General features: G+C 35.3%; 1 protein-coding gene across 2 annotated transcripts; it reads right to left on the bottom strand.

Annotated features, from left to right (window-relative positions):
• Window positions 1-3,104: 3,104 nt before the first annotated feature.
• Window positions 3,105-10,587, bottom strand: LOC132614059 (diphthine--ammonia ligase). Of its 2 annotated transcripts, none has more exons than XM_060328418.1 (12): window positions 10,370-10,587; window positions 9,583-9,654; window positions 7,941-8,020; window positions 7,420-7,645; window positions 7,286-7,318; window positions 6,990-7,072; window positions 6,842-6,914; window positions 5,915-6,257; window positions 5,429-5,760; window positions 4,899-5,236; window positions 4,282-4,636; window positions 3,105-3,495 (listed from the first exon to the last, which is right to left on the bottom strand). In XM_060328418.1, the coding sequence occupies exons 1-12, from the start codon at window positions 10,445-10,447 to the stop codon at window positions 3,280-3,282; spliced, it is 2,229 nt and encodes a 742-aa protein (XP_060184401.1). In that variant the 5' UTR covers window positions 10,448-10,587; the 3' UTR covers window positions 3,105-3,279. The 2 variants fall into 2 exon arrangements, with proteins under 2 accessions (XP_060184401.1, XP_060184402.1); XM_060328419.1 differs by having other exon boundaries at window positions 10,283-10,422.
• Window positions 10,588-12,731: the final 2,144 nt, after the last annotated feature.

Consider the following 12,731-nt stretch of genomic DNA (forward strand, 5'->3'; position numbering starts at 1 on the left):
AGGTATAGGACCACGTTTCCGAAACTTGCAAAATCGAGCAATATGCCCACTCTTGCCATAGACAAAGCATGGTCCTCCATTTTGTGCTTGTTGATTTTGTGCTTGGTTGTTACCACCATTATTTTTCTTAGGAGGTCTACCATTATTTTTCTTGAATATTTTCTTCTTAGGCTTCATAGAGGTATTTTTGTTAGTATTAGGAGCAACATTATTTGAAGTAATTAAATTTACCTTATTTGTGACGGGTTGTAAGTTGCTCTCTTCCGTTTGCAAAAGTGCATCTTGGCCCCTTGCCTCTTCCTCCATGCGGATTCGCATAATCAACGTCTCAAGAGAGGTTTCCTTTTGTTTGTGGCGCATAGTTTTTTGAAATTCCTTCCATGAAGGTAGAAGTTTATCTATTATGCCACAAACAACAAGGTTATCTCCAATTTTGATCTCCTCGGATCTAAGCTCTCCAACAATCATTATAAAGTCTTGAGCTTGATCTACCACTGATTTGTTGTCCACTATTTGAAAACGAAAAAATCTACTAGCAGCATATTTTTTCGCTCCAGTCTCCTCGGTATCATATTTACTCTGCAACGCTTTCCAAATTTTCTTTGCAGTAGAGTAAGGTCTATCATAATAATCATAAAAATTATCTGATAGACAATTAAGTAAATAATACCGACACTTGTATGAATCTTCATCGTACTTTTCAATTTTTTCTTGAAGAGAAATAAGTTCTTCATCATTCATGGAAGAGTTGTCTACTTTATTTGGATTCTTCTCAGTTAACACATACGAAACATTGAGAAGACTTAAGTAGAAAAGTACTTTACCCTTTCATCTCTTAAAATGAGTACCGTTGAACCGAAATGGCTTGTTAAGATCTCCTACTTTGACATCCGCCGATTTTTCAATTGTAGCCATATGAATCTCCTTAAAACTGTTGGTGATATTACAATGAAATTACAATTACAATTGAAAAATTAAAAACGAAGAAATAAAAATATCTTCGGCTGAGGCGCGGATATCTCGCTCTCTTTAAGGAAATTCAAGCCCACTGCAGCAAATCTACCGGTCCAGCAGTAATCTTTTTGACTTGTCTCCTCCAGGATACAACAGCCCGATCACGTCGTATAACTCAACAAACTCTGGACAAGATGTTGAGTCCAAAGCTCCACCAAAAAGAAGAACACCTTCCTTCAACTAATAAACTCTCTTTATTTTTCTCACTTTTCAAGAACTCTAAAAAATATATATTTTTCTCTACACCCCACAAGTTAAGGATGACTAACTATTTATAGCTAGGAAAATCATCCTTGAATTAATTTGATATGAATAGGGTAGTAATGTAGGTAGATAAATGGAAGAATTATTATTTAGAGGTTACAAGAAGAATGTGCATGAATATTGAGTTAATGGAGAAAAGAGTTACAAGAATATTATTACCACATTCTTCCACTAAATAAATGAGTAATGAAGTAGTGGTCAATGGAAATGTTATGGCACAAAAAACCGTACGAAGTGGAGTAACATTCTGCCTCTTAACATGGAGAAGTTATTTGGACATAACAGGCAGTTTATGACACATTTTTTAATATTAAAATGCTAATTAGTCCCATCAGAATTCATGCAGGTAAAGTCCATTAAAGGAGATGTGTTCCCAATAAATTTGATGAGTTGAACCTTTAGAGTTTTTAACACTACAGCTTGTTTGGTTGGTTGTTACCTATTATATTGTGTTATGTTGTTAGTTTACATATAACGTTTGTGTTGATTGTTATTTAAATTTTATTTTATCGTATCGTTAAACCCATCATTACGTAATGACAAAAATCCTATTATATGTAACGACCAATTTGGTATGATTGTGCCGTTACTTTTTTTCCCTCCCTTATTTTCTCATTACTAATGTGTTGCATTATGTAACGACGAAAACAATATCATCTATTGTAATGTTGTATTCGCCAAAACAACAACCACAACAACAAACTCAGTATGATCTCACAAGTGGGGTCCGGAGATATATAAAATACAATACTATCATAAAAAGATATATTATGAAATGATAGGTAAAAACCATCCAAAAAAGATGTGAACGAGTTTAGTATAATGTTTGTCGCCATTTTAGTAAATTTTTAATATGCATTTGTACAACATGTCGATATCTGAATCCTAAGGCAAAATTAAAATTTGAAGTGGATGATTCGAAATTTTAAGATTTTGGGATGAAGAGATGTGCCTTGACTTGGTATGTTGGTGTTATTCATTTTAGTATGTGCCAAAGTATTCTCATTAGTGCGAGAAACTTTAATCCAATGACAAAATACTAATTTCCAAACGTAACAACCCAGCCCGCTAATGATATTGTCTACTTTGGACCTAGGCCCAAGCCCAGTAGCTAAGGCATATTTACTTATATAATCAACAACTCTCTTGTATTTTGCTGATGTGGACTTTTCCTCTCAAGTTGCGGCGTCACACCTAAATTGACTACCTTAATCAGTAATTGAAGATTTTCTGGAACAATGTGATTTAAAGTGCTGAGACAATGCTAAAAGAAAATTTGCCACTAACAGTTTATTGAGACATGTTCCATCCTCGGTTCCAAGATACTTGATTGTAGTATCCTTGTAGGATTACATTACTATGTTCAATGTACTGTATGTAAATACATGTCTGTGTACATAAGAAACGATCTAAATAAATACATGTATGTAAATAAGCGTCTGCCTATAAACTTGAAATTTGGCAATAAATAGATTGCTCAGTTTCATTAAAATCTGACATATATGTTTTAAAGAACTGTTAAAAAATTTCCCCAAATTAGCAATAATCAGCAAAGCTTTTCCTTCAAAGTACTAACCGGTTAAAAAGGGAGCCACTGCACCAGCTAACTTCTACTTGCAGCAAACGCAACATTCAACTCGAGAAAAACTTACAACCAAGTGTTTACACCAATCCAATGAATCCATGACATGTCTCCAGATACACTCTTATCATTAAACTATAATTAATTAATACACATTCTCACAAACCAATGGCTGCAGGCACCTTTTTGTTGCATTCAATGCCATCAGTAAACAACACTCATAGAGTGCAATGACACAGAGAGATGCAGCAACTTAAGGGAGTATTTCAGATATGAGATAAACTTCGTATGTTCATTTCCTATAAAGCGTGTAAATTGCAACAATTGGGGATCACAATAACATAATAAGAATTTGCTCAAGTTCAATACTCTTTTTTTCTGAACTGAACATTTAATATATCAATCCCCTATTTAAATGACTAACATTTGCTAGCAATGAGTTCACATGTGAATATATCATCCAAGGTCGACAAAGACCTCCCAGCACCCAAGACAGGAACGATATTTAAAATAGGTTCAGCATCTACTTTAATTCTCCGACTCATCTGAGCAAATTCATTAAACACATCAGAGAAGATTTGAGACAATGTTCCATGAGGGATATTAAGGCTACTCGCAAAGTAGAGCCTTAAATTCTGCAAAAATGAGAGAATGTGTTAAAGGACTATTATACTTTTATCTAAGAAAAAGAATAGTAAAACAAAAAAATGACGTCTAGAAAAGTGCAAACTATAATGGCTCAAACTTTGCCCATTATCTCCCAACCATTACTGAGAAGTAACAGAACCTTTCAAACAGTTCTATTCCAAAGGATTGAAAGGACAAGATTATGTTTTTCCACCATTTACTTTTTTCTACTGCTTTCTTATCCTTTCAGCACCTTCAGCTTAACCAACTAATTGCTCATAGAAATAACTATTATATGCTTGAGGCAGAATCTCTTTTAATAATAATAATCTGTGTAGGCATCCAGTAAGAACTTCCCCACATTTTCAGTAACATGTCTAACACAAAGAGCAAATTGCTATTGAAGATCGTTTTTTTTTTTTTTTGGGTTAATTTAATCCGGACTTGTTGACGTTCCTTCCCGAGATCTTGCTCTTGAACCCCTTACCCCTGAAAAACAAACAGAAGGAAAAACAAAAGGATATACTCTGCCGCAGCCTCTCCAATTTCACCTACGCAGTTTATCAACTACAAACAATTCTATCCAAATTGCGTAATAGGGTTAAAAAGCGATTCTTTCCTAGTTTTCTTTGCTTTTTACCCCTGACTAGTATTGTTGCTGGTCATTTCTTGAAAGAGAAGTGAAACACTAATACTTTTTCCGATTTAATCCAGGAGACTCTCCTTGCACAGACTTATAACCACTCCACGAAAATTTGTGAATAGAACAGTTGGGCCAGGGAAAAGAAACTAACCATTACGTCGTCCCAAGAGAAATCATTCTCCAAAAGGACTTTATCGAGACGATAAATGAAAAATCTTGCGATCATTATGACTTGTTCCTCTTCGACAAGACTTTTGGACTTAACATCGGCATGACATGCAACATTGGTGAGGGAGCAAATTTTTGCTGCAAGCTCTTCAGTAACTGAAAGAATTGCTGTGCATATTTTCCCATAAACAACAGATTTCTGAAGGCAAATGTCATGCCAAGTTTCATACCCCAAACCCCAATAACCTTGTCCTGTGGATTGATATTGCTTGGCATGATCACTTGGAGCAGACGAATACTCCCCCGTGTAAAACATTGGCTTTACTTCAACCAGAGCTCTACATAGAGGAACTATACACAATTAATATTTTTGACGAGCAAGACAGATAAATAACAGGCCCATTTTGTTCTCGTGTCATACTGACTGGAGATAGACAACATATGGCATAACAAGAAACTCAAATACAAAGGGAATTAAAATGATGATAACAGATGCTCAATTATTCTAAAGCTAATTATTCACAAAACAGCTCTTGGAAGTGCAAACATTAGAGTGTCATTTATACTGTGGTCAATGGGAGCACCCCAAACACAAATTACCTTTTTGGAAGATCAGGAACAAGAACATATAGGAAAATTGGATCTAGGACTTCGGACTTCTTTGCGTCCTCAGAATGCTGCGACTTCATTTGCTTAAGAATTGTTTCTGTTTTCTTCTGAACAACAACTCTTTCTAATTTTTCCATAGATTCTGAACAATATATCACAAAGACTATGACTGACGTAGATATTGAACAGTTAAAGCTTCTAGCAACTGCTTCACTGTTTTGCAGTGCCTGTTCAAGTTCTGCAACAGGACCTCCTTCACAGAGCACCATAGTTGCTGGGTCAAGCCCCAGCTGTCCTGCCATGTGTAGTATGTCATTGTGCAAAGTTGCCTGCAACATAATGATGTGGTAAATGAATCAGAAGCAAAATTTCACGACGATGATTCCCATAATAGCAAAAGAAACTAGATGTGTAGTTAATTATATGCTTTATATCCAAGTAAAAAGCAAGACAGAATAAAAATGATAATCGTCTTGTCCCAGGAACGATATGAATGGTTCACTATCTAAAAGGATCAGTACCTGACTGTATGGACCAATACAGCTAGGAGCCCAGCAAGAAATACTTTGTACATGCAAGACCTTTTTAGTAGGATCATTTGCCACCAAGACTTCAATATATGCTCTCCCTAAACCAACTAGCAATAGAGGGAGCTCAATGGTGGACCGCGATGGTACACCATAACGACACTTCTTTTGAGTAATATATCTGACGTAGGTTTCATTTGCCACTGCAAACTCATCCATATCAGCAATATATAGATGGATATACAATACATTTTCCCAAGAGGAACCATTTTCCACGAGCAGAGCTTCAATTTTCATTAGAACAACCTCCAGATCCTCCTGTAGATCTGGCAATAACAAGGCTAAAAGCATTGAAAACAAAAGAGATCCCAAAGAGACATGAAGAGGAACTAGATCATAGAGAAAGTTTAACACATTGCACAACATCTGATATGATTCTACCTACAGCATTAACCTTCTATAGTAACTCTGATGTTTTACCTGATGAATTTTTACAGGAGTCTTGGAGCCAGCAAGAGATAGAAAAGACATTATCCTTCCTTGTTTTAGAAACTTTGAGCTCCTGTTTAGTAACACCTGGTTGCTTAGAGCTTACAGCAACAAATTCACTAGCAGCTTCACCTTGTTGGACATCTCCTTGAACTGCAATTACTGTATCCACGTTCTTCTGACCGACATTGCTTCCTTCATCAACGCCATTTGAAGATATTGACTCAACCTTATTTTCCAGATGGAATGCCAGAGGGTGGAGAATGCCAACAGGGGCTATGGAATCTGAAGAATGCAAGACGATTTGAAATTCATCCAGCACAATTCGAGCATTCTGGGAGAGTTGAAAAATTAGACGATTGATAAAGAAAGAAGAGGGGTGTAACTTTTAAGCACTAAAGTCATACTCAATGTCGCATCATTGTTGCTTCAATTGACTTTGAAGGTCAAGTTGAGCTTTCAATTCGAGCATTCTCGAAGAGTTGAAAAATTAGACATGATAAAGAAAGAAGAGGTACGTAATTTAAAGCACTAAGCTTCATTCTCTGTCTCACATCATTTGCTTCATTTGACTTTTGAAGGTCACAATGAGCTTTGATTAAATCCACTTATAGGACTAAACACTGCAACTTTGCCCACCAAAAATTTTAAAAAATAATTAATCCCAACAACAAATTGAAAAAAATAAATGCATAAAGATGCTATCACACAACCAAAATGCATTTTTTTTTAAATTCAACATAGACAAAAATCATGGATCAGACGGATAAATATTCTCCAAAGGTATTGGCTAAATACTTTATCACAGAATTAGTAGTAAAGCTATCATTTTTGTGAGACCATATAGGGCAACCATATATTCTATGTACAGAACCATCCAAAAGGAGAGGGAGAGAGAGAGAGGGATGAAATACTTGCTTTAAATAGAGGGCAATCAAGGGTTAATGTTTCATATTCTCCACCTTCGCCACAGACATTTATTCCATATAACCTGCAAAAAATAAAAATAAAAATGCGAAAAAAGTAAAGTAAAATAATGCCAAAATTTTTGCTAACCATATCATACTCTTTTAACTTGTGGAGGTGGGGTTCCAGTTCTACTATCTCTTTTCCCAAGTGTTTTGAGGGGTTCAGTCCAATAGCAGCAACCTAGAAAGATTCATAAGTATAGCAACTAAACAAAGGGAAAAGCAACAATACTCATCCTATGTAAATGACATTTTGATGGCATTGTCAAAGTGCTTTCCTCCAAATCTCAAGTCATCCATTGATTTCATTTAGAGCGACCAAAAAAATCACGAATTCCATAAGCATAATCTTTAAATGAAAAATCTCAAATAGAAAGACCTCAGAGATTCCTACCTTCACTAATATTGCAATAATTCCGTTTGTTATCTGCCGTGGGAAGGGAGGGACAAAAAAAAGAAGAGAACTTCAGATCAAAGTTGTATAAGCAATTATTATTTTCTCTATCTCTATTTGTAACCCAAATTTACCATTTCCTGTAGAAGAAATGATTGATCTTGCTTCCATAGGTACGCCAATGACACGAGCCCTAACCTTGAACATATACTTTCTACACGTAATCTCTGGTAGTCAGATGCAATGGCACCAGAAGATACTGCTGTAACAGAGGGTATCTGTCTTTTTACTTCATTCAACAATATAAACATATCTTCAACTTCATCACCAGGAGTCATACTGTAGCTTAGGTCATGATGCCTGTGAAATCCAACTATAAAAGTTAAAAATAAAACATTACGTTGTAGGTATGAAGCTACTTCTCATATGCATGTTAACAATTACATTAATGTAACATCTTACAGAGATTATTCAGCTAGATGTATTAGGGAAACATCATTTGTCCATTCTATCTGCTTTTTATATAGAAAAAAGCAAACCTCTATTCTTCGACAAGAAATAAACTTCACCTCTCCAGTTCTTTAAAGTAAGAAAAGATAATAGATTTTTCAAACTTAGGGAATTGGCTGCACAAAAATCCTGCAAAAGGGCTTACCTTGTGGATCCTTGAATTCGCCTCCGGAATAATGGGAGTCCCATGCATTTAGCATAGCCAATAACTATTTGGTGCCCAACCTGCAGAAACAGTTAGCGAACATTCTAAATGAAAACGTAGTATTAAGGAGGGGAGGAAAAACTTTTTATATCTTTCTTATTAACAAAACTTATGATCACAATTCTTGTAATTAAGAAAAGAAATTTCCACTAATGTATAGGGGACGTCAAGATGCTAGACAGTGGATCAATCATACTCATTATCAATTTAACTTCTCTCGGAATCTAAATTAATTTTTCGGTCAAGTCTAAAACAATCAATTAACTATAACTCAATCTGAAATCAGTTCAGGTGCAGCTATATGAATCCTCAGCATTCAGTTCGAATCATTCCAATACTAACCAATTTGTCTTTTATGCAAATTATGGATTATCTAAGTCAGTCTCATACTTATTCCTACATAACCATACAACTCTAACCAGGATAAAAGGAATCCTGACAAACACTAAACAAATGTGCCCAAGGGATTTGACTAGTGGTAAGATGGCAACACATGATGTTTGGATTAGGCGCACATCATGAGTTCGAATCCGGACGCAGACAAAAGTTTAGTATTTAAGCAGACAAAGGTAGAAGGGCAGAACCATTATCCATCAAGCTTCGAGCTGTGCGCCACGGGCTCTCGGAGATTTCTCGACTATTCAAAAACAAAAAATACTATACATGCTGTAAATGTTACACTAACAAGCCCTTTTGCTTTTAGTTAGGCCCGCATTGATTCTAAGAGATTTAAGGTCTACTGCCCGGTGCATCTAGAGGTCTCTATAGGACATGCAATTGCACAACTGAAAACCCATCTAAGGAGACTTAATCTCATTTTATCCTCCAGATGTACAACTTTTACACTCTATTGGATGTGATCATTTATTACTTATCAATCTTGTATGACCGCGCATCCATCTTAATATCTAAACTTGTACGGTTTTCGTCTTTGTGGATGTGTTGACCTTGCTATCCCTTGATGGTCTCACAAGTCACAATTGTTCTAGCAGAAAAATACATCGGGACATTTTCTTGTAGATACATTATTTGCTCAAAGTTCCTGATTTTTAACAATAATCTCCAAGCGGCAAACTATATAACAACTCTATAACAACCAGCAGCTTACAACTTCAAGGTGCGCAAGCTGGACTAGGTAGAGCATCTAGGACACTATTTATGAGAATTAGCCAGCCCCTCAAAGAAAGGTACTGGCTCTTCCATATTGTGAGTTTTTTCTCACATTTCTCTAAAACCCCATTCCAAATGTCAATGGATCTGCTATTTGCACCAAGTGCCATGCCTAGGTAGTATATTTAATTAAGGATAGTTTAGTCAAAATACCTATTTATTATAGGCGTTTAGTATTTTCTTAAAGGGTGTGTTAAAGGCTAAGCGGACACTTACTTTGAACCCGGGGGAGTAATAATCTGTATATTTTCAATGAAAATTTAATATAAATCAGGGTTTGGACCAACATTATTGGGAACCCATAACCGAAGCGCTAGCTCCGCTCCTGCTTAAAAAGGCTTCACCTTATGAAATAACTGTGCAAAATACATAACTGCTTTCAGCATTTAAAGAGGAAAAATAAGAAGCTCACTGTTTGATACATGTAGCTATCAAGCTCATCCGTAGCATCATCAGCAGGAATCAAATTAGCCAACGCAACAATCTGAAAAATTTCCAGAATAACAACACAATAGCAATGTGAACCATATTATAATTCATCAAACACATAGGGTGTGTTCGGTATGGAGGAAAACATTTTCCGGAGAATAATTTCCAATTTTCTCATGTTTGCTTGGTCAAAAATTTCAAAAAATATTTTCTTTTAGGAAAACAAGCTCCTTAAGAATAAAAAAAATGACTTCCCCTGTCAACTAGGAAAAATAAGTCCCACAAGTTGCATTCCACAATAATTATCTCCTCCCCTCACTCGAACTCACCTCATCTTCAACACCCCCACCCCACTCCACTCCACCCCCTTCCCTTACCCCTACCCCACAAGTGGCATTCCACAATGATTATCTCCTCCCCTCACTCCACCCCATCTTCACTATCCCCACCCCACTCCACTCCACCCCCTACCCCTACCTCTTCCCTTACCCCTATCCCACAAGTGGCATTCCTCAATGATTATCTCCTCCCCTCACTCCACCCCATCTTCACCACCCCCACCCCCCACTCCACCCCTACCCTTACCCCTATAGTATTTGTCTAGATTATATAAAAATGCTTTTAGGATACTACTGTATTTTTAACTTACTTACCGAACACAAGAAAATAAGTAGAAAACTCACCATTTTTTTCCTAGAAAACATTTTTCAAGAAAATATTTTCCTTCACAAGTAACACACCCATAGGGAGATAGACAAAAGATAGAAGACCTGGTGGCCATATTGAATGCATTTCATCATGGCATAGCAACTGTCTTTGCCGCCACTCACTAAAGCCACTACTTTCATTTTGTGTTACAAACTGTCTCTGTCTCCGACAAGGTGAAGTAGGGTTTTTGGGAGTTTAATGTTTGCTTACTGTTTGTCTGTCTTTGTTTTGGCTAACACTATTAAAATATCTTGTACTTGGATTTTTTGGGTTTCGTGACGACTGGGTCAATCAACTGAGCTTGATTTTTCTATTTTCGCATAAAAGTTAAAAAGTAAACTTCAATTAAATTAGTTACAATAAAATAAGTGTGGCTCAAGACAAAAAAATATTAATTATTTTCAACTTTACATTTATATTAAAGCACAACGTAATACTTTTTTTTAATACTCCCTCCGGATTAAAAAAAAATGTCCACTTAGCCATTTTTTTTAGATCAAAAAAAGTTCTACATCTATATATAAACGCTAGTTTATCAAGAATACGCAAGAAAAGCACTTCGAATTGTTGATTAATCGTCAGAGATGGCTTAGAACCCAAGTAATGGAGAACATACGAAAGTTTTGGAATATTATTTTCGAGCACTAGAACGAAATCCATTCTTACCACAAGCTTTTAATAATATGGCTGTGATCTGTCATTACGTGCGACTATCTCCACTATAGAAAGAAAAAAAAAATCTAGTAAAGTAACTACTAGAACCAAATAGGACCGAGCCTCTCTCCGAGACAGTGCCCAGATCGTTACGCCTTTCGTGTGGGTCGGAACTTACCCGACAAAAAATTTCGCGTTTTTTTCTAAATGGAGGTTGGATACTTTATTTTTTTAGTCCAACCAAGCCAACCATAAATTATTCTAATTGATAATAGTAATATGAATCCCCTCAAAAATGAGTGGATCCCACATTAGCCCCAAGACGTTGGTCTCTAACTAGAAAAGTAAATGCTTGAGCTTGAGAAGCTTTTGATCTTGAGCCGCCATCCAAGCGCGAATACCTTCGTTTAAAAGGATATTTTTGGTGTAGAAAGTCTCAAATTCATTTCTATTTTGTTTACCGAATCACATGAAATTTTACCCAACTCCATATTTGGAATGTATGTGACTCAACCTTTTTACTGCAAATTTAGAAGTCGTTTTCTTTCACTCATATAACTATCTGGTTTAGTTCATCAACTTAAATGCTGAATAAAAATGAAAATATATATATTCAATCAAATCTTTTTACCCTTCTTTCTAGAAAGAAAAGAATTTGGAGAAAATCAGAAGAAGAATTAGGCAAAAAATTAGGATACATTCTGGGAAAATCAAACTTTCATCGAATGGAAAGGGCCACTGGTTTATCTCTCCAGCGAATCAAATTGGCCGTGTCTACTTATCAAATCAAGAAAGAATTAACCTTATTTTTTCATATTTGCCCCTATTAAGTGTTATATGATCAAATCTCAATACTTATTTAATTAGAGTTAGTTTAGTCAAATTATCTATTTTTATCTAAGAGTTAGTATTTTTGTAAGGGGTGTACAAATGTCTAAGTGGACTCTTTTTTTATCCGGAGGGACTAGTACTCAATTCTCAAAAAACATGCAAATAAGAATAAATTAGTAAACTATATTTTGTATTTATTATTTTTCTTAATGACGTGAAATGAGCTAAAGCGAAACTTATTTTGAAAACGGAGGGAGTAAACATCAATTATGTGCAAGTAATTACTCCCTTTGTCCAAATTTATCCAACATACTTTCTTTTATAGTCTATTAGAATCGCTTATCTATACTAGAAATTATTTAACTATACAATTCTCATTTTACGTTTTCTCTTGGTCATAAATATTGTAAATTTGCAGAAACTTTTCTACGAAAGTTTTGACAAATTATAAATTTGACTACATCTCGTGGAAATTTTTAGAAGTAATGCAATGTTTTGTAGCCTGTTTGGATTTTGTGTTCTTATTGTGTTGGATTATATTGTAACTTTAACTATGGTAATTGTCCTGTTTGTTACTTTAAAACTTACTGTATTGTCAAATCGACCAATTACAAAACAAGGAATAAACTCCATTTTCTGAATTCGCTAGGTTAGATAGTCATAATAAATTGAAGAGAAAGCTTTTGTTAGTTCGACTTGTAACTAAGCAATCATTAGGAAAAAAAAATACAAAATAAATGTATATAATTAGGAATCATTAGGAACTAAGCAATCATTAGGATTTGTTAGTTCGACTTGTAACTAAGCAATCAATAGGAAAAAAAATACAAATAAATAAGTGCATATAATTCTGAGTTGAACAAAACAGCTTGTACTCAGTTATTTAGCCCAAATTGACCCGTACATCTTAACTAAAGCAAATTTTAGACAAGTTATAAG

The sequence above is a fragment of the Lycium barbarum genome, chromosome 10 (genome assembly GCF_019175385.1).
Source record: "Lycium barbarum isolate Lr01 chromosome 10, ASM1917538v2, whole genome shotgun sequence".
NCBI classification, from domain to species: Eukaryota; Viridiplantae; Streptophyta; class Magnoliopsida; order Solanales; family Solanaceae; genus Lycium; species Lycium barbarum.

Excerpts from the sequence above, each read along its gene's own strand:
- LOC132614059 (XM_060328418.1), bottom strand. The coding sequence starts at position 10,447 with ATGAAAGTAGTGGCTTTAGTGAGTGGCGGCAAAGACAGTTGCTATGCC. Across the intron at positions 7,646-7,940 it reads CGAATTCAAGGATCCACAAG|GCATCATGACCTAAGCTACA; the intron begins GTAAGCCCTTTT and ends TGGATTTCACAG. Across the intron at positions 4,637-4,898 it reads GTTCCTGATCTTCCAAAAAG|AGCTCTGGTTGAAGTAAAGC; the intron begins GTAATTTGTGTT and ends TCCTCTATGTAG.